The 21,920-nt window shown below is 47.9% G+C and overlaps 1 protein-coding gene and 1 long non-coding RNA gene across 43 annotated transcripts in view; one reads left to right on the top strand and one right to left on the bottom strand.

Moving 5' to 3' along the window:
- The window catches only part of LOC144576474 (serine/threonine-protein kinase MARK2-like), a 98,283-nt gene that overhangs the window by 48,764 nt on the left and 27,599 nt on the right, over positions 1 to 21,920 (bottom strand). For 9 of the 37 annotated variants that reach the window (XM_078368692.1, XM_078368693.1, XM_054254862.2 and 6 more), the window contains exons 1-4: positions 15,864 to 16,149; positions 12,212 to 12,394; positions 2,727 to 4,032; positions 2,013 to 2,471 (exon numbers count right to left, since the gene is read on the bottom strand). In XM_078368692.1, the coding sequence (XP_078224818.1) occupies positions 2,391 to 2,471; positions 2,727 to 4,032; positions 12,212 to 12,339 (1,515 nt within the window). In that variant the 5' untranslated portion in view covers positions 12,340 to 12,394; positions 15,864 to 16,149 and the 3' untranslated portion in view covers positions 2,013 to 2,390. Of the gene's footprint in view, positions 1 to 2,012; positions 2,472 to 2,726; positions 4,033 to 12,207; positions 12,395 to 15,863; positions 16,150 to 16,647; positions 16,995 to 17,019 lie in introns of those variants that run through there. The other 28 variants (XM_078368697.1, XM_078368698.1, XM_078368699.1 and 25 more) reach the window with 26 other exon arrangements.
- The window catches only part of LOC144582096 (uncharacterized), a 37,860-nt gene continuing 20,583 nt past the window's right edge, over positions 4,644 to 21,920 (top strand). For 2 of the 6 annotated variants that reach the window (XR_013533984.1, XR_013533983.1), the window contains exons 1-3: positions 4,644 to 7,254; positions 15,472 to 16,571; positions 19,508 to 19,650. This is a non-coding gene — a long non-coding RNA (uncharacterized LOC144582096). Of the gene's footprint in view, positions 7,255 to 7,621; positions 11,261 to 15,471; positions 16,572 to 19,507; positions 19,651 to 20,586 lie in introns of all 6 variants that reach the window. The other 4 variants (XR_013533979.1, XR_013533982.1, XR_013533980.1 and 1 more) reach the window with 4 other exon arrangements.

Below are 21,920 nucleotides of genomic sequence, written 5' to 3'. Positions count from 1 at the left end.
CAGATCTCAAGTTCTAAACGGTGACAGAAATTTCAGAACAAGTATGCGCTCTAATATTTAAACTATTTATTAGAATGGTTCATTGTCAAAGTCAGTTATGTCCCAATTCAATTAAGAAGAAAAGCTACAAACGTGTGGATTTGTAACTTTAGAATTATGATGAGCTACTGATGCTGGCATATTTTCACCAGATCCGGCCATTAAAGACGTTTCTGGTGCAGCTTCTTTCCTTTTATCAATGTTTATTCCCAGAAATGCAAACCCATCAAGTTAGATGGTACATATCCAACTGTCCAACGGAGACGATCATCCACCTAATCCTAAACAGCAGGGCCTGTTTTCTGAAGATAACTAGACAGATAATACAGATCTACTTGACGAATTTTCAACATTGTCTTTTGGAGCACAAAAGCACCTGGACCTGTCAAAGTGACTAAAACGTTTTGAAGGAAGCTAAACTAAATGGAACCTTTGTTGAAGAACCAAAAATTAAGCTTACCCAACTGATGCTTTAAAAATGGATTTTGTACTCCTTGAAAATGCTTACTTTCAAAGAACAGAAAGAAAAAAAGGCTGGATACTTTGAATCCTAGAAATCTTAACAGTAAAATCTCCTACAAATACAAATTGAAGTCAATAAAGTATCTTTCATTGACCTTTGGTTGGTTCATTGGTATTAATTTCAAAGACAAACTTTCTTTCCTTTTCACATTTAATTTCTGCTACCTATCTGGGAAAATGGTAACCACAGAACTGCTGAACTTGTATAGTCAGCTCTAATTACATCTTTTTCAAAAACTTACTCATGTAAATTTTATTAAACAATTTATTTACAATTAATACATTTTTCTAGTCTAAGTCTTTTAAAACCACTGCCATAAATCCACATTATAGAAATAGAAAAACAAAAGAAAATTTGAAAAAAAAAATAATTATTTTGAAATAAGACTAGCAGAGATATCTTACAAGACAGTTCATACTGGACATGTATTCAAAAGGGTGTCTCTCTGAACTGACCCACTAATTTATTTTAAATTAAACCCCCTAACCTTCCTCCTCCCTGGCCCACTTTTTTTTTTTTTTTAAAATAAAGTAGTATGATTTCAGCTGGGCATAGAGGCTCATGACTTGTAATCCCAGCACTTGGGAAGCCAAGTATCCTGTATCCTAATGGCTGTGTTGGGGTCACGGATGTTGAGGGCTAAAAAACCATTGCTGAAGTGAGCGAGCATGCGGTTGGGACAGCTTGGAGGCTGCGGCTTGTGAATAACACAAGAGTTGTACGGGCACCCCCCATAGGTGATGTTCCACCAATGACAGTTTGTGCTGCCGGGTGGGGGTCCTCTGGTCCCAGAACCACAGGGAGAGTGCGGTCGGTATGCTCCCTAAGTACTTGGTGCAGGAGAGAGAGAAACGAAAGGTAGGAGGCCAGTGGTGGCGGTCACGCAGGGAGATTATGGGAAACCAGGAAAGGCCAGCCGTACAGCAATTCAAAGGGGCTCAGACCCATTGGCCCCCATGGGGTGGCCCGGATATGGGCCAGGGCAAGAGGTAGGAGTGTGAGCCAAGAGAGTTTTACCTCAATAGCAAGTTTGGCCAAATGGTCTTTGAGGATGCCATTGGTCTGTTCAACTTTACCCGATGACTGAGGATGGTAAGGGATGTGTAGTATCTAGATGTTGAGGGACTCGGCAATGAGCTGGACAACTTGTGCAGTAAATGCTGGACCATTGTTCAACTGGATGGTGGCAGGTAGGGATGATTTCTTGTGTAAGAAATATCCCTAGCAAATAATTGCCACTGTGAAGGCTAATACCATAGTCTTTGGTTACTTAAAATCTAAAGTCTTGTTTCTTTAGGCTTAAAAGTAATTTGTACTTGTAGTTTTTGGAGCAGATTCCTCTGCAAAAAAGGAACAGGGCAGCTGGGAAGATATAAGAACCTGTGCCACACCTCTTGCCTTCCAGTGACATATTTTGATTGGCAAAAGGGTTTGTTTTGTTCGTTTTTACCTGATACTCCTATGGCCGCAATAGTAGTAGTGTGAGACAGTGAGCCTCCAGTGCTCACGGGGGTAAACTGCATGATCTTTATAGACTGTTCTCCAGTCTGGACCAGGTTTAGACCCTGGTTTAGCTATATCTTTTTCTTGCTCTCTTCCACGTCCTCCTCCATCCTTTCATTATCCCCGCTTTTCTTTCAACTAAGGCAGGTGCTAGTAAATCTGCCTTTTCCTTTGCCTCACACCTTGCCCTTCTCTTAGCCCCGGTCCTGTGCAGGGAGGGCACAAAGCAGCAGAGTGTCTGCAACCCACGTGCCACCTTTCCAATGCTACTACAAAATTTGCAAGAAGCAAGAAATGGTCATTTATCAGAATGATACATTTATTTTTATATTTTTTTATATAAAGTGCTGCAGGCTCCAACGTTGCTCCTGGGCATCTCAGGTTTCGGGCCTTCGTCCTCTCCAATCTAAATGCAGAGACATTTGACATGAACATGTTTTGCAAAATGCAATACATTCTTATTGACTCTGGTCACCCTGCTGTGCACTAGAGTCAAAACCTCTTCCTCCTGTCTAGACTTTGGTCCTTTGACCAATACCCCCCCATTCCCTCCCTCTGCCACTCTCCGGCCCCGGAGATTTGCCAATTAAAACAATACTAATAAAGACAGAATAAATATAGTAAAATGCAAGAAGTGCGGCTTCACCGCCCACCTACTTACTTTTTCTCTTGGGTGGGCCCTCTTACTCTGCCTCTTGGGTGGACAGAGGCAGCAACAGCATCTCCTTATTATGGCAATGCACCTTCGGGCAGCCCTGCGGCAGCTCCAGCCTCTTCTTGGCCGGGCCAACACAGCCTCGGGCTGCCCAGCTTGGAGGACGCTGCCTTCGTGTGCTGGTTGTTGAGCCACGGTGCTCTGGGTGGTGATCTGGGTGGAGGCGGCCGTGAGGTTATGCGGGAGGGCTGGTTGAGCCAAAGTTTCTAAATTTTCACTGCCGGTGGAGCACTTGCTGGAGGCTGCAGACACGAGGTCACGCTGGGGGGCTTGCTCTGCCAAGGTTTCTAAAGCACCACCACCGCCTATGGCGCTTACAGTGGAGGAGGCCACACGGTCACACTGGAGGGCTTGCCGTGCCAAGTTTTCTACATCTCCACAATTGCGCTCGATGGTCAGGGAGGCCGTGGGGGCATGCTGGGGGTCTGACTTCCTGTGAAGGCCGGCAGGTGAACTGGAAATCTCAGTGACTAAACATGTAGGATCCCCAGGAGCAAGAGACTGTGGAGTGGTAATGGATGGCTTTTTTTCTCCATCTACAATACGGTAGGTGGCCATGGGATAATTAAAGACGTGGCCTTCAATTGCCTTTACGATGTTTTCTGGCTTCAATCCCATGGCCACCAAGAGCCTTATGGTCTCACAGTTCGGGTGGTCTTCAATCGGCTCTTCATACGTCGCTGGAGGCAAGTCCTGACCGTTGTTCACCCACGGGTCCCTCAAGACTTTGTCTGCTGTCGGCCGCTCATTGGGATTAGATATTAAAAGGTTTTTAATTAGGCTTTTTAGGCCTTCTGAGAAATAGTGCCGAATAACATACTGGCCAGATAGAATGAGGGATATCAGTTGGAAACGACTCACTGCGAAGAAGGGCAGACTGTTGGACACCATCTGGTATAACGTGACGCCTAGGCTCCATATGTCCATGGCGGGACATTCATAGCCCTGGGCCCCAAAGAGTTCTGGGGCCATGTAGGGGAGGGTCCCATGACCTGCTCTCAGCCTCTGCCCCTCATAAAAAGTTATGGCTGATCCAAAATCTGCAATTTTTATGTTCCCGTTGCCATCTAACAACATGTTGTCAGGTTTAAGATCTCGGTGAGCGATGCTTCGGCGGTGGAGGTAGCTCACGGCGGACAGCATTTGTTGGAACTTGCCTCGGGCCTCCTCCTCCTCCACTATGTGGTGGTCAAGCCAGTTGGCCAGGCTTCCTCCTGCGGCATACTCCATAACGAAATGGCACGCCTCTCTGCTGTTAATCATTTGGTAAAGGTTAATGATGTTGCCGTGGTGGACCGACTGTAAAACAGTCATCTCTCTGTGGCTAGAGAGGAAGCTGGTTCTGTTGATTGTTTTCACCGCCACCCGGATGCCAGTCATTAAGTGGCGGGCCAGCGTGACCTCCCCAAAGGCACCACGGCCTATAAAGTTTAGTATTTGATAATAAGGTGGCCGCAGGGCAGGTGAGGTGGAGGCCAAGCCCTGCCTCATGGTGCCTACTTTGTCTACACTAACTATATACAAATAACTACTCTAACTCTATGGACTACGCTAAAATATTAACAATACTAACTATCCCAAAGAACACTAAAATGCTAAGAAACAGTACCAACTATATTAACTATACTAACTAAAAAACACAACAATGCCCCTCCCACAAAAACTCCCCCCACCCCGCCAAACAACTCGTAATCGCTAAGCTGGTCTGAGTCCACAGGTCACCAAAAAAGCTTCCAGGGATTTCTCAGACCAAAAACCATGACCCAGCCAGGGCCTTATATAGGCCTGTCTGTTATGACATCACAAAGGCTTTTCATGAGCTCAGAGCAAAGCAGGGCCAATCATGGCTGGGGATCTTTCACAGAGGTTTTCTCTCTTTTGGTCCCCAAAACATCTTCCTCTTTTAAAAAGTAAGTGCTTTTGTCTAGATGGATTATAGAGATTGATATTTTGTTTCCCAGCTATTTAAACTGGTACAACGCTTCAACAGCATTTTCATTTGTAGTTTCTTTTTCTATATTTATTGTACTCTTAAGTTCTGGGGTACACGTGTAGATTGTGCAGGTTTGTTACATAGGTTTAACGTGCCATGGTGGTTTTCAATCATTTGTTATTTCAAAATCTGAAATAGCTTTTGGATTTTGAAGATCTCCTAATGTCTACATGCAACATATTTAATTCCTTTTCTTTCATCTCTCAATGGTTGAACCATTGAGAAGGGAGAGAATATTTTCCTTTCCTTGTAGGGTTTTTCCTTCCTCATGTGGTTGAGATTATGTAATGGACAGAGAATAAACAGACATACCCTACCCTCCATGAGCCCATAGCCTCTTCAAGAAGGCCCCCCCCCAGACATGAAGCTCCTTCAGCGTGAGAAGCACCAGGTGAAGTGGGGGCCAAAGAGTGGCCTGGGCCTCAGGTCAGCACTGGTGAGGGAAGAAGTGGGGCTTTCTGGAGGCCAGTGGGCTGAGCCCTGCGGTGTGAGGAGGGGTCGCCTAAGTGAGTAGAGACAAGGGCAGGAGGGTAGCCTCTGCAAAGGCCCAGGATGACTGAGGGTTGCTCTCTGGAGGGATGCGCTAGTCTGAACGAGTGACAGGGGCCAGGTTGGGAGCACTCAAGTCCCAGGACAGAGGCTGAGCCTGTATTCCAGCACTGGGGTTGTGGAATAGTTCTGAGCCCCTCGCAGGGCCACAGCCCTCACAGCCTGACTCTGCCCCAGGTGGAGGTGCTGCTATAAATAGTAGGGGCCCCGTAGGTGCACTGGAGGGTGGAAGGGAAGGGCTCCCCAGGAATAACCCTGCATGGATGACAGCCACCCCACAGAGGGCATGGCCACCAGGAAATGTAGGTCCTTCTACATTTAGGTGGAGGCAGCAGGCATAGGCTGGAAGGAGAAAGTGGGGCTGGATTCCCAGGGTTCCTAAATGCCAGGATGAGGTGCTTTTATTGCCTCCTGGGGAGCAAGATTTGGAAGAGACTGAGGCCCATGAGGGCAGCACTCAGGAGGTTGGTCTGGAGGGAGATGGCCCCTGAAGGGGCACACCTGTGCCTGTCCCTGTTGGCTCAGCCCTCACTGGCACTAGGAATCCCTTGGTCAGCAATGGGGGGGTGTCATAGCCTTCTGCCTGGAGCCTGAACACCCTGACATGTTCTCCCCAGGATTCTGCACTTATTTTCCTTTTTTTTTTTTTTCCCCCAAGACAGAGTCTCACTCTGTCACCCAGGCCAGAGTACAATGGCATGATCTCAGCTCACTGCAACCTCCGCTGCCTTGGTTCAAGTGATTCTCCTGCCTCAGCTTCCTGAGAATCTGGGATTACAGGCATGCACCACCACACCCAGCTCATTTTTTGTATTTTTAGTGGAGATGTGTTTTGCCATGTTGGCCAGGCTGGTCATGAACCCCTGGGCTCAAGTGATCCTCCCACCTTGGCTTCCCAAAGTGCTGGGATTCCAGGTGAGAGCCACCACACTTGGCCTGCTCCTGCTCTTCCATATGTGCATTGGAGTTGCCTCTCCCTGAGGGCAGCTGCTGCACCCTGAACGCCTGGCACAACTGTGGACCCGAGGAGGTGCTCAAACACGCGACTCCCTGGGGACCTCGGATCTGGGTGGCTCCCTTGTGTGACACGAGGCAGGAAGCAGAGCTCTGTGGGTCATGTGCCGCCCTAGGGCATGAAGGCTGTCCTTGTTCTCTTGCGAGCCAGGCTTGGCCACTCTTCCAGGGGACCCACCCACACTGCCTAGCCTGGCCGAGAGTGGCCTTCCTGTCCCTGCCTGGAGTGGTGTCTGCCACATGCTCTGAAGCTGGCCCTTTGCTGTGAGGTCTTGAAGGGCAGGGTGTGTGTGAGAGTCACCCACCACTGGGGCCTGGTAGGGTGGGGAGGCACCTAAGTGGGACTGCTGCCAATGCATCCTGGGTCTGGAGTGCAGGAGTCGGTAACTGACTCCACCTTGGGGGCCTGATGGGAGGCCTCAAATAGGCCTTGGCCATTCCACGGGGCTCAGGAGCACCAGGGGCTTATCAGGCTTGTGGCTGGGAGCAAGGCCAGGCCCTGGGGCTTCTGGGCCTGTTCTTTTTGAAGGGCAGCCTGGAGGATGACCTGGTATTGGTCCGTGGGTGTCCTGTGGCCTCCTGCATCTCATGGCCTTGCCCTTGCCCTTCAGCATGACCCTCCAGTGCCTTCATCGGTCTCCACAGAGCTCATCCTGGTAGAGGATGTGAGGGTGAGCCTGGAAGAGGTGACCATCTAGGACCGTCTTGGCTTCCAGATACAGCCCATGCCCTGCCAGCTGCCTGGGTAAGACCCACCAGGGGACCCCCTCACTCTCCAAGACACAGCCCAACTCTCCCTGAATCTGCCTCCTGCCAGTGGAACTCCACTTCAGGAAAGACTCAGGTGACTTCGTCCTCAATACCAGTGCTGTGGACGACATCAAGATGGCCTACCAGGAAACCAGGGCCATCACCATGGTAAGTTTGGGTCATTGGTCCCCAGGGTGATTTTCATTCTTCCTCTGGGCCATTGTGATGTTCATAGATTGGTGTTTTAAAAGCTGTCACTTAATGTCATCAGGTATAACTAGCAAAGCTGTTAGAGTCTCTCATTTATTCTGCAACTTTAGTCATTTTCATGCTACCTTTGTAATTTTTTTTATTTTTGAGACAGGGTCTCACTCTGTTGCCTGGGCTGGAGTGCAGTGGCAGGATCATAGCTTACTGCAGCCTTGACCTCCTGGGTTTAAGTAATCCTCCCAACTCAGCCTCCAGAGTAGCTGTGACTACCACCACCTGGCTGCGCACACCACTACACCTGGCTAATTTTTGTATTTTTTTGTAGAGATGGGGTCTCACAATGTTGCCCAGCTGGTCTCGAACTCCTGGGCTCAAGGGATCCACCCGCCCTGGCCTCGCAAAGTGCTGGCATTACCGGTGTGACCCTCCGCACCCAGGTTACCTTTATGATTTTCATTCCATGTCCACAAACTACCCACACTGTTACCTAATGGTTTCCTTTCTGTCAATCTTTCCATTAAAATAAAAATATTATTACATAAGCAGCACTCTTAACAACAATCAAGAAAATTGCTTGTAAAGAGGTTGCACCTTTCTCTGTTTCCCCAGGTTGATTTCTTGACCCTCTCCCTATTCTTGCAAGTGTTGACTTATCTGTGCTCGTGGCATGGAAGAATTTAGTGTTCTGCTTTCCAATATCTTATTCTAGTCTCACTTTTTCTATTTCCCCATGTTGACAGGGAGGCTGGCTGATTATTTTTATGTCTTCATTTGTACTTTCGCCGTTCTTTTCTAATCAGAGTGTTTGAATGGTCAAAATGTTTTTGTTCTTTCAAAAATATAGGGAAGAATAGAATGAAAAGATTAAGAACAAACAAACACTCAGACACGTCTGCATATCTGCATGATGGGTTATGATGCAATCACAAACACAGAACTTACTTTAGAAGGGAGCTCTTACTACGGAAAGTGTAACAGACCCTCTCTAAGTCATCAATCCAAGGCAGCCCAAAGCTCATTGGTTTGATACAACAGTGGCAGTGACACCCACCCCAGCATGTCATTAAACCATTGTTGTGCGGTAGCCTTTGAGATGCTGTAAGCCCAAGACCTGCTTTCCTCTGTTAAAAGGGGTGGTTCCTGGTGATTGAGGAGTGTTGCAGTCAGGCCAGCTTCGGAGACTTTCCCCGGACCCAGCGAGGCCTGGGTTGATCCGGTGCTTGGTGTGTGGTGGGGACTCAGATGGTGCAGCACTGTGGATGGGCTAGAGGTGCCCTGACTGTGGGTCTCCTGCCATCCTGATACTCGGGTTTGCTCTTGGCTTTGCCTGGTTCATGGAGGTAGCCCTCGAAAGCTCACAGCAGCAGGAAATGACTTCCTGGCTCCAGGAAAGGCCAAAGTCAGAGTTCACCTTTGCAGTGACCATGTCCCACAGTCTCCATCCAGAAACACACCCAGGGCACCTTTCATTGGCTTTTTGCACCTACTGACTATCTTCACATAGACTGTCACTAAATTAACTTCCTCTAGGGCAGGATAGGTGTAAAGTCAGTGAGGGGAGGCAGCGGGGTGTGAGGAACACAGCTGGAAGTGCTGTGCTAAACGGACCTGGCCCCAAGGTGCAGTGTCAGGGAGTAACGGGGAGGTGGAGACTGTGGCAAGCAAACACACTGGCCAAGTCTAAGGGCAGCCACCATGCACCTCTAGCTGATTTCTGTTGTTTTTAATCACATCTGTGTCAAGGTCATTCACATACCATGCAATTCACACACCTAAAGCATACAGTTCAGGATTTTTTAGTACATTTTAGAACATTCACAGAGTTGGGAACCGTCACCAAACACATCCTCTCCTCTGCTCCCCTCCCCTCTTCTTCCCTCCCTTCCCCCTCCCTTCCCTTCCCTTTTCTTTCTTCTCTTTCCAGGGTGTCACTCTGTAACCCAGGCTGGAGTGCAGTGCTGCCATCTCAGCTCACTGCAACCTCTGCCTCCCAGGCTGAAGTCATCCTCCCACCTTGGCCTCTTGAGTAGCTGGGATTACAGATGGGTGCCACCACAGCCAGCTAATTTCTGTATTTTACCTAGCTATGGTGGCAACATGACGGGGTTTTGCCATGTTGCCAGGATAGTCTAAACCTCCTGAGCTCAGCAATCCACCAGCCTCGACCTCCCAAAGTTCTGGGATTACAGGTCTGAGCCACTACTGTGCCCGGCTGGATCAGGCACTTTCTAGACCTTACTAAAATCTGTGTCTTGGATTTTGCTTTCCTCTACTGCTAGGTGAGGTCCATACAGCTACCCATGATTGACTCTGAAAGTTGTTGATACATGGCAGTGCATTGAGAAAGTTCACACCTCACAGTGAATTTATGAAATGTGAGCATAAATTAAATAACTGGTTTCACTGGCCCTCCATTTATCTTTCTTTCTAAAATTCTTAATAAAGTATGGTTATTCTGTATGCCAATGCATACAGATTTTAACATTTGGATATATGTTGCTTTGAAAACTAGGATATGTTTTCTAAGACTCTTTCATTGAATTTAACTCCTAACATTCAGCGTAAATATGAGTTATGAATCCCAGTATGTACCTGAGCCTTGCTCTCCCTCCCTGAGCCCCGCACGCTGCCCTGGGCCCTTTCTTGGCAAGTGGACAGATAAATGGGAGCTGCTGGGGGTGGGAGTGCTGGACTGGGAATCAGATTTGAAGTATAGTCTAAATGCCCCACGGGCCCACCGCTTCTCAATAGCTCAAAGCTGCCCCAGCTGGTTTCCACAACAACCTCAAATCAGATAATGATCCTTAGTTGGCCAGAACCTATTAGTAAAGGTCAAAGGGGGTGGGGGGTGAGGCCAAAAGTAATGGTGATGTCATAGTCACAGGCTGAAGAGTAAGCCAGAATTTTCCACTTCAGGTGATGGTATTGGTGGTGCCACTTCCAGAGGGGGCACAGCTGCTTGGCAGAGGGACGGACTCACAGGGGCTCTTAGGGAGCTCAAGTGGGGCCCACAGATACCTTCTCCCTGGGGTTGCAAACTGGCATTGGGTGGAGGGAGAGTCAGTATTCACACCTGGGGGAGCCTCGCCCCCAAAGTGGATTTTAAGGCCAGCAGCACACTGGGGAGACAAGGGCCCCACAACACTACCATCCTTTCCCCAGCCTGCTTCGTGCTTCCTGGTCCTGCTCTTTATTGGGGATGGAGAATCTTATCTGAATGGTGGAACTCCAGTACCATCCCTGGCCAGCATCAGTAGTGGGCAGGGTCACTGCATGTTCAAGGCTGTGCACACTGGGCCCCAGCCATGCACGAGGGCGGTGCCTCCTGGACCTTCCTCAGGCTCCCTAGGGACCCATGAGGAAGCTCCCTGATGGGTGCTGATGGTTGTCTGTACCAACAGATTCACTGCCTGGCACAGAAACACCGGGTTCCTGGGAAGCTGGAACCTGCCTTATGAAAGTCCCCATTCCCATCACCCCCTCCATCCCTTGGGGCTGCTGGGTCTTGCCATCAACCCTCTCCTCACACCCAGGACACCTGCCTATTTCAAAGCACCCCTTCAACCTGGGCCTGGCTGAAGGCTCATTCCTCTGTCATGCCTCTGAGGGGTACTGCTTTGTGCTGCTGTTATCAAAAAGGGGAAACCATTCACAGCAGAAAGACCAATGCCACACTAGACAGCCAGGAACCCAGCAGCACAAGTGCCCCCCCCAGGTGCTTTGGGGACCACACCCCCACCACTGTGACTTCAGCACAGTCTGGTACCCAGGACTTCAGGATCCTCCTGGGAACCCTTCAGCATGATTAACATGGGCAGATGGGACCTGAAGGGGCTGTTGGTCCTCCTGAAAATGCTCACCAGGCAGTGTGAGTGTGGGGAGGCCATGTGCAATGTGTGGGACCCTGTCCTGCACCCGCTCAGAGCCTCAGCCCTGCAGAGACACTGGAAATGATTTGCTGCAGGTGAGGTCACCCCTGATGCTTCTCTGAGGTCTCTTTTCCTTTCAGATTTTCTGAGTAACTTTGAGGACCACGTGACTGCATGCCGAATAAACTAGGGCCCCCCGACCTGGTCGACATAAGGGAATCCCATCTTGGCCAGCCATGGTGGCTCTCGCCTGTAATCCCAGCACTTTGCGAGGTCAAAAATGGTGGATCCCTTGAGGTCAGGAGTTTGAGACTAGTTTGGCTAACACGGGGAAACCCCATCTCTACTAAGATACAAAACTTAGCTGGGCATGGTGGCATGCACCTGTAATCCCAGCTATTTGGGAGGCTGAAGCAGGAGAATCACTTGAACCCAGGAGGGGGGAGGTTGTAGTGAGCTGAGACTGTGCCACTGCACTCTAGCCTGGGTGACACAGCAAGACTCAGGCTCAAAAAAAAAAAAAAAAATAGATCTCATCTCAAAAAAAAACCCAACTTTACATAATGTTGTAAAAATCATTTGCTACACCTCAGCTATTTCTGACCATGTTTTAACTACAGGCTAGAAAATCATAGACTTCAAAATGATTCATTCTGAGTTGCTAGTCTAGTCTCTTATTTACATTACTCTCATTCTAGCAAAAGAGGATGTGATTTCCAGAGTCAACGTGCCTTCATTTGGGCTTGCTCTTTACTCTTTATCTTATTATTTTTCATTTCTAAACTCACACAGGTGCAGAGCTTTCTTTACACAAAGCAGAGCACATGGCCAAGGAAAGGATGTGATTTCCAGAGTCTGTTTCTACAACTGCCCTAAAAGTACAAATACTTTAAGAAATGTAATAGATTGATTTAAAGTCACAATACATTATAAGTGAGAATTTTTCTCAAGATAAAACAGAAAGATGCTAGGCATATCAAAAGGGATGCTTCAGAAGAGAACCACACTAAAAGGAGATTAAACTCCCCAAAACAAAGCTTACCTACTTCACAATTGTGATGAGGGCTGGCAGACTAGCACTGGAGAGGCAGTAGAGACACAGAAAACTCACCCAGGCTGAGTGAGATAGGAGACCCAGGATCCAAATGGGAGTTCCAGGCCATAGCATTGTCATCTATTAACTGGTCTTCTCTAACTCCTCTGAGACACACTTTCTTCACCTACAAAATCTAAGATATGTGACAGAGGGAGAGAAAGAGAATCAGTTTGATGTCTATTTTTTGGTTTCAGATTCTTAGATTATGCTAATGATCACTTTATATAGCACCACCTCCATGTAAGTACCAAACACAATTAGTCTGTTATTGGACACACGCTCAATATGGGCTTGAGTACAGCTAAAGAAACATAAGCAGATTCAAGCTTTTGGGTAATCCATACAAGGGAACGATGACATTAAATACTATAAAATCATGTAAGTGATGGCATGTTAACTTTTTCACTGATCAATAAGTGGGAATTCATGTTATATCCAGTGAAGACCCTTTCACAGTTATGTTTGGTTAAGGTACCTTTCCAGTCCTGTGTTTATACAGGTAGAACCTCTTCTTTTTTTCTTTCTTTTCTTTCTTGAGATGGAATCTCACCCTGTCTCCTAGGCTGGAGTGCAATGGTGCATTCTCAGCTCACTGCAACCTCCACCTCCCAAGTTCAAACGATTCTCCTGCCTCAGTCTCCTGATAGCTGGGATTACAGGTGCTTGCCACCATGCCCAGCTAGGCTAATTTTTGTATTTTCAGTAGAGATGGTGTTTCACCATGAGGCTGGTCTCGAACTCCTCACCTCGTCATCCGCCCACATTGGCCTCCCAAAATGTTGTGATTACAGGCATGAGCCACTAAGCCCGGACACCACTTCCTTTTTCTATCTAATAAAATATTGGTGGGGAAAAGACCCTCTGGCATTTGCTGTCTCATTTGTTCCTTTGTTGTAGTGATAGGGAAAGCCATAAAATAATATTTCAAGAAAAAGATAAGATATAGATGACTTTTTAGATCTCCTTCTGGCCTCATGGATTTACATGTGTTTTTACAGAATAGAGGTAAAATAATGATTATTAGGCTAAATGGTAATGTGGAAGTACAGGGATAATTCAAAGTTTAAGAATTCCTTCCCAGCCGGGCATGGAGGCTCATGTCTGTAATCCCAGCACTTTGAGAGGCCAAGGTGGGTGGATCACGAGGTCAAGAGATTGAGACCATCCTGGCCAACATGGTGAAACCCTGTCCCTACTAAAAATACAAAAATTAGCTGGGTGTGGTGGCACACACCTGTAGTCCTAGCTACTCAAGAGGCTGAGGCAGGAAAATTGCTTGAACCTGGGAGGTGGAGGTTGCAGTGAGCCGAGATCAGGCCACTGCACTCCAGCCTGGTGACAGAGTGGGACTCCATCTCAAAAAAAAAAAAGAATTCCTTCCCCATGTTTAACTGGTGTGCTTTGCAAGGTCTAGATGACATCAATGATACAATTCTTGCAAGCAACAGCAGCAGGGTTCTTGAAGGTCCGTTGTCACCTAAAAATTGTTTTCTTCCTTTTATGTTGTTAAAGAGACTAAAGATTTCCCTGAATGGATAATGGAATTAAGTTTCTCAAAATAATGGTTCATGGACTGCCTGTCTGTACCAGCATCATTTGAGGTGCTTGTTCAAAATCCATATTCCTGGGGAATGGAGGTTTCACCACTTCGAGACCCACAGAGACTCCATTATGCTTTATGCAGGGTCACAGATGCCTCTAGAATGAAGTAGATACTCCTTTTGAATTCCTGTGATGTGAAACTGATAGCAAATATTAATCTAAAAGCAAAACTGAAAAAAAAATTCATATTCTTGGTCTGTACCTGAGATCATCTTGATGGATCTCAGGTATGCTTGTATTGTATTAAACCCTCTGGTGCTATTTATACACAATAATGTCTAAAAATCACTGTCTAAATTAAGAATTCACATTCTACTGCATTGGATTAGTGATACAATGAAATTCAGGTCCAGAGTTTTTATCATTCAATATCCAAAACACTTGGAAGTGACTTTTATATAGCTTTCAAAGTATAACACATGTAAAATAGACAATAAAAACAAGCTTTAAAAAATAATAAAACCAAAGGTTGGGTACGGTGACTCATGCCTGCAATCCCAGCACTTTGGGAGGCTGAGACAGGCAGATCACAAGGTCAGAAGTTTGAGACCGACCAGGCTGACGAACCCTATCTCTACTAAAAATACAAAAATTAGCCAGGCCTGGTAATGGGCGCCTACAATCCCAGGTACTCAGGAGGCTGAGGCAGGAGAATCTCTTGAACCCAGGAGGCGGAGGTTGCAGTGAGCCAAGATCTAGCCACTGCACTCCAGCTTCTGTGACAGAGTGGAACCCCCCCAGAAAAAGAGAAGAGCAAGAAGAAGAAGAAAATCATTCCATAATACTGTTATCCAAGGAAAAACAATAGTTGAGGACTATTTGTGTGAATTTCCTTCAAGTCTCTAAATATCATAACATAGATCATCATAGGTTCTGAAAACTCTTAACAGGGACTGTGTTTCTTCATCACTGTAACCCTAGCTCTTCCCAAAATGCCTAGCACATAGTAGGTATTGAAAGCTTTGCTGAGTGAACAAAGTAAGTGAAGCTGAAATCAAATTGTATCTTTGATTTGGGTCACACTTTTTATAAAAATACACCAGCATTAAATAGAATATCACTTTCTGATTCTCAAAATTGATAACAAATCAATAACTAGTACTTCGGTATCAAGATATTTTTCTAGCATTTTAGCGATATTAATTTAACCCTAACAGCCACATGTCATGTAAGCGCTATTTTATTCTGAATTTTTAGATCAGGACACTGGAGCACAGAGAGTTTAGGTAATCAACCCAATACCACACACCCAGTATGTGGCAGAGCTGTCTCCCGAGGCTTTATCAGACCAGGTTAATCTACCTGTTCATGGTCATAAAGTCATCTACCTTTTATAAACAAACGTGCATAACGCTGACCACTTCAGCTATGGGAACTTCTATATAACATTTAAAAACTCTCCATTAGGAAACTATATATTAGGTGATTGTATCACAGTTAAGATTGAGCCCTGGTACCTATGTCACTCTGCTACCGCACAAAACTCTGCAAGGGCGCCCACACCACCCAAGGTGTGGGATGCAAAGTGCATGGGGCAGGTACCTCCGTGCACATCCACACATGCTGTTCTCAACCCCAATAATCACCTCTTTTTTTCTTTTTTTTTAGACAGGGTCTTATTCTGTCGCCCAGGCTGGAGTGCAGTAGCACGATCTCAGCTCACAGCAGCCTCGACCTCCCGGGCTCAGGCGCTCCTCCCACCTCAGCCTCCCGAGTGGCTGGGATCACAGGCACGCGCACCACCACATACGGCTAATATTTTGTATTTTTGATTTAAGAGATAGGGTTTTGCCATGTTGCCCAGGCTGCTCCCGAACTCCTGACCTCAAGTGATCAGCCCGCCTCAGTCTCCCGAAATGCTGTGGATACAGAAGGGAGCCACCAACTTCCCAAGTTTAAGGGTGAAATGGAGGAAAGTTCATGTAATACTCAGGGAAGTCCAATTCTTCCCACGTCTTTCACTTGGGCCCCACACAAAAATAAAGTAACTAGAAGTGTACCGTTCTGTTCACAGTGCGCTCACCGTCGGTGGCGTCAGCTGGAAGCCCCGGGTCGGACCGGGAGGGGGACGGTGCCTCCTGCCATGGGCCGGTATCCAAACTGATCCGCTCCCCACCGCACCCCCAGAGAAACCCACTCCATCCCCTAAACCTAAGAAAACCAGACCCCGCAAAACTGCACGAACAGAGCCATTTCCTCCTAACGTGTGCTTCAAACCCACGAAACCCAACTGGAAGCAGGACCAGCGTGCCTGCCCTGCACGCTACTCCTCCCGCGGCAGCAGCCGCCCATCCGGGCAGGTGGTGGGTCCTCGTGGGGTTCCGCGAACGTTGAGCCGCCACGCGCAACCGACGCCGGCTGGGCCTGCAAATCACCTCCCGGCCGCCAGGGAGCGCCGCAGCCGCGAGAGCGAGGCGGATCGCCTAGGAGGGGGCGCGCGGCGCCGCAGGGAAAGAGGGCGCCGCCTCGCTAGCCCTGAGCCCCTCCCGCCGCGCGCCCTCCAGGCGGGGCGGCCCGCGAGGCCTCTGTGGGCGAGGGGGCGGGGACGAAACGGCCCCGAGGATCCGTGCGCTGCACGGCGGCGGCGCGAGCCCGAGGGGGCGGGGAGGCGCGGGCGCCGAGACAGCGCCGGGCAGAGGGACCTGGCTACCCTGGACAGTGCATCGCCGCCCGCCTGGGTTGCCGCGCCACAGCCGCTGCGGATCATGGTGAGTGGGACTGCGCGTCGCCACCGCCACCGCCACCGCCACCGCCGCGCTTTCTTTCTCTCCTGGACCCACGCACCTGGCGGGAAAGGGCCGAGCGGGTGGCTGCGCGGACTTTGCGGGTTCGCCGCTGGAACCGGCTACCTTCGGAGGGGCAGGGTCCGCGCGGGTCTAGGGAGCGGGAGCTGAACGTTTGGGCCGGGGGCGCGCGGGTCGGCCCGAGGCCCACTGGTCTCCGGAACTTTGTTCCTGTTCCTGCTCCCCGGTCCCGCTCCAGTACCTCGAGGTACCCGCTCGCGCTCAGCCCCCTGTTGCATGCACTGGGCTGGCGACCGGGATGCCCGCGAGCCATTCCCGCCCGCAGCCCACCCTCCGGCCCCCGGAACCTGCTCTCGCCACCGCCCGCCGGCGCCTGGAGCGAAAAACGGCGTTTCTCGCGCGCTGCACCCACCCTGCCTCTGGAGTCCTGGGGTTCGGGCCCTAACGGTTAAGCTCCGGCCCCTCTCCTCCCTGCACCCCGGGGATGTGTCTGTGCGCTCGATGGTGCGTCCTGGGTTTACAGATTGGCTTGGGAGGAGGCTGGGTTTTATCAGTGTCTGGGGTTGGAGGGGCTTCTGGTGTGTTCTTTAGGACAACTCCTCTCTCTGCCGGGTTTCCCAGGCCAGTCCTCCACTCTGGATTAGTACCGCTTCCTCTCGGCATTAAGCGGGGGTGGGGGGGTGGGGTGGGGTGGGGTGTGTGTGTGTGTGTGTGTGTGTGTGTGTGTTCCCTCGGTCCGATGAACTGCCTGAGAGTTTTAGCAGCAGAGCCTGGTTCTTTGGCTACGAAGGGAGAACATCTGTTGTGCTATCCTCAACTCAAAGGACAGGTCTTGGCAAAATGTGAAATCTGCGTTTGTCTTCAGGGGTCTATATTCAATCTTTGTCCCCCTTCCTGTAGGGTTTCCTCTCCACTTCAGGGCTTATTAAAATATGCTAACCACCTTTCTCTTACTCCATCTGATTTTGCCCTGGCTACCCCTTTAGGCACATACTCTCTGCCTGATTATGTGTGACCACTTAATCTTAAAATTCTAACCTTTCCTACCCAGCCCACCACAGTGTGTATTCCCCTTGCCTGCTTCATTTTCTCTTCTCTTGAGCATGTATTGTTTAGTGTACTGCATATTTTGTTTCTTTAGCTTGTTTCTTGAAAGTCTCCTCTACCAGAATGTAAGTTTCAGGAAGACAGATTTTTATCATTTGTTCTTTACTGTCCTTCTAGTGCCTACAGCCGCACAGTAAGTCCTTGATAACTCTTTTGAATTAACCCAATAAAGCAAGCTGCTTTATGCTAATGCACAAGTGGAGAGCAACTGCAAACATTTTGCAGCTGACAGTTGTAATGATGAGAGTCTCAAGTGAAGTTTGGGAGGAGGGAGATACTCCCGAGAGAAGGGACCCGATTTTGGCAGCCTTCAAAGACAAAAGTCTAGGCGGCTATCTCTTATGGCTGGTCTGTCGCTTCATACTCTTGGCACCTTGGCATCAGAGTGCACAAGGCATTTTTAGGGCCAATTGGCTCTCTCCTTTGGGCTTTGAGGCTTTGTCCCAATGTGTAGGTAGGAATTGTATCGAGTAAGGGAATAAGTTCACTTGTTAGCTGAATAGAAAAGTCATGGGAATGTTTAACCTAAAAGAGCTAAAATCAAGGGCAAGCTCTTGAAAGCTTTATACTGCACAAGTGTGATGCGTCCTGTTTCGGTAAGTATTTCTCAGAAACTTTGGGTCTTCAGAGGAATTTTTTTTTTTAATACCCAAATCCAAATTGTATTACTTTTTTTTTTCTTCTTTTTTTTGTGGCAGGGTCTCACTCTGTCTCCCAGGCTAGAGTGCAGTGGTGCAATCTAGGCTCACTGCACCCTCCACCTCCTGGGCTCAAGTGATTCTCGTGCCTCAGCCTCCTGACTAGCTGGGATAACAGGTGTGCACCACCACACCAGGCCAACTTGTGTATTTTTGGTAGAGACAGGATTTCACATGTTGTCCAGGCTGGTCGAACTCCTGACCTCAAGTGATCGACACCCCCCTTGGCTTCCCAAGTGCTGGGATTACAAGTCATGAGCCACTGTGCCCAGCTGAAATCATATTACTTTATTTAAAAAAAAGTGGGCCAGGGAGGAGGAAGGTTAGGGGGTTTGATTTATAAATAAATTAGTGGGTCAGTTCAGAGAGACACCCTTTTGAATACATGTCCAGTATGAACTGTCTTGTAAGATATCTCTGCTAGTTAGTCTTATTCCAAAATAATTATTTTGAATATTTGGAAGAAGCAGTCGAGTGTCATACTGTCAGGCAAATCCGCTCTCACTATTTCTTCAGGCTTGTTTCCATGCAGATGCCCACAAACTTACTTCTAGTAATTATTTGTTTTCTTTCACTCAGTTTATTTTTTAGTGGTTTATTTCTCTTGTATGGATTAACTAGTCAATTTAATTAGGGAATTGGTGTTTTCTAAAGAAATCTTTCTATTTTTTGGACCATATAAGCTAAAATCCTCTTGACAAGCCTCAGCTCACTTCCCACATGGGCAGTAGACAAAATTAGTGGGAATCCTAGAAAGTCGGGGATTGGCATCGTTCTGAAGCAGGAGCAGACATGTTGGTCACAAAGATATAAAACATATATCTTTGATTTCCTTCTATCATTGATGACACCATACCTGGCACTCAATACCTGTTTGTAGAGGTGAACTCATCTAAACTCCTCCCTGATCACTCAATAATATGTGAACCCAACAACCTCTCATGTCATGGGCTGAATTCCCTTGTTTTATGTCATTTTTCCAGGTGGGGTGCTGTTCACATGGGGCCCTTTCTCCTTTTCCACCTCATTTTCCAGGTGTGAAACACTGGATGTTGATCACTCAGGGTCCTTTCTTTTTCTTTTTTTTTTTTTAAGATGGAGTTTCACTCTTGTTACCCAGGCTGGAGTGCAATGGCGCGATCTCAGCTTACCGCAACCTCCACCTCCTGGATTCAAGCAATTCTCCTGCCTCAGCCTCCTGAGTAGCTGGGACTACAGGCATGTGTCACCATGCTCAGGTAATATTTGCATTTTTAGTAGAGATGGGGTTTCACCATGTTGACCAGGATGGTCTTGATCTCTTGACCTCATGATCCACCTGCCTTGGCCTCCCAAAGTGCTGGGATTATAGGCATGAGCCACCGTGCCTGGCCAGTGTCCTTTCTTACAGAAAGAGATGGCCAAGGGCAGTCCTGTGGTCCACAGATCAAATCCAAACTGTGGTGCAGTAAAATAAAAGCAGAGCTCAAGCCATAACAGGAGGCCTATAATAAAGACCACCTGAGAGCGCCCTATGACTGCAGAACACTGCTGTGTGTGTGGTTGCAGAGAAGGAAAAACTGCTTTGGTCCCACATCTCTTCCCAACATAGAGTTTGCATGAGGGTCTCATAAAGAGGGCTTATGCAAAAGACTCTGGGAAGAAATACAACCTTTACTCACTAGACTCAGGAGGGTCTTTGCAGATGGATGCTTGTGAAGCCTGAAGGTCTTGCAGGGTAGAGATCACCGGAACACCACAGGCTCTGCCTATGTTCTCAAAATAAGGAGCAATTCTAGTTGCTCTGTGTCCACAACACTCTGGAGATAAAAGCCCCTTGATGCATATGTGTTTGGGCAGACCCTACGGCACCTTATTGACTGCACCTCTTTTGCCAAAGCACCTGGATAGATAATGGGTGGTAAAGTCTCAGGGTCCTTAGTTAGCATTTCTTAGGAGAACCACATTTGCTATTGAATGCTGCAGACAAGTGCTCTTCCTCAGGCTATCTTCCTTCTCAGTCCACCTCCCCAAAGCCTGCAAGATTAACAAGATCATGCACCCAATAAAAGCACAGGAAGCTCAGAGCTCAATGTCAGTGTGGGTCACCTGTGTGGATCACCCCACTGGAGAGTGTGTTAGACCCCTGGAAATTCTACTCTTGTGTCTTTGTCTTTATTTCTTTTCTCACTCAGAGTGATTCTTCTGGAATGCAGATCTGATCAAGGTTCTTCCTGACTTTAGTGCTGCCAAAGCTGCACATTGTCCTTGGGATAAAAGCCAAGGTTCTCCCAAAGCCCACGAGCTTCAGCCATTGAACCTGCTCACTGCTCCAACCTTGCTTTCTGCCCCTGTGCTCCCTTCTCTCTAATCTCCACCCTGAACTGCTGACAGTTCCCCAGACTCCCTGTGTGCTCTTTCTTCTGAGCCTGTGTTTGTGATACTGATTCCCTAGAAGATTTCTCCTGCCATTCACCTGGATTAACTGGGTTCCTCATCCAGGCCTCTGTTTAGACATTGCATCCTCCTGGAAGCAGTTTTCCCACACTAATTACAGTAGCCTGCATTTACCAGTTCTTTCAATCCTGTTGTGGAATCTTTGGTGTTTCACTCACTGAGGCCTAGGAGAGCCTGATGCATAGTCACTGCCTAATACAGGTTTGCTAAATAAATGTGGGGTCGACCATGAGAAACCACCTTACTCCTGCAAGAATGGGCATAATTAAAAAGTCAAAAAATAGTAGACGTTGGCATAGATACGGTGAAAAGAGAACACTTTTACACTGCTAGTGGTGAGAATATAAATTAGTACAGGCACTTTGGCAAAAAGTACGGATGTTCTGGAAAATCTTACCCAACAAGAAACCCAAGTGGCACTCGGGGTCAGAGGAACACACTTTATTACACCAGCAGGCCCAGAAGGGTTCACACCCAGAAGTCTGGACCCCAGCTAAGAAAAGCACAGTTTTTATAGGTAAAGGGGCAGCGGAAGTAACTCGGGACTTTAGACAACGCAGCAGGTTTTAGACGAAGTGGCAGTTTCCCTTAAGGCTTTCCAGTTAGTAAGCAATAAACTGAGGTACAGAAGCAGAAAGAGGCAGTTACTAACAAAAATAGGGGCAGTTTTAAAATAGGGATGGCTGCTGACTACGGGCTGACAAAATCCTGGGCAAAATTTCCACTTCATCCCCCACTTTGATGCTCTCTTATGGTTATTAGGGAGCATCCCCTTTTACACCCTGGTGTCTGTACTTAGCGGCTTATACTCACAAAGGGCTAGTAACTGAGCACTTGGTTTTCTAATTACCATGACTTCAGGAAACTGCCAGAGTATGTTAATTAGGCAAGGGCCAAAGGCAAGGGCCAAGATTATTAATAGCAAAACAGGAAGTGGCATTTTACACCATAAATGGACAAAGAATATCCCTCAAGGGAAGACAATAATGTCAGCACAACAGTAGAACAACAAATGCTGTCCAAGTATTAAGATTTCAGACCACATCTTGCTGGAGCATGATTTTCATGGGAT

This window comes from Callithrix jacchus, chromosome 4, assembly GCF_049354715.1.
Source record: "Callithrix jacchus isolate 240 chromosome 4, calJac240_pri, whole genome shotgun sequence".
In the NCBI taxonomy this organism is placed as follows: domain Eukaryota; kingdom Metazoa; phylum Chordata; class Mammalia; order Primates; family Cebidae; genus Callithrix; species Callithrix jacchus.
This window is presented reverse-complemented; position numbering and strand designations above follow the sequence as displayed.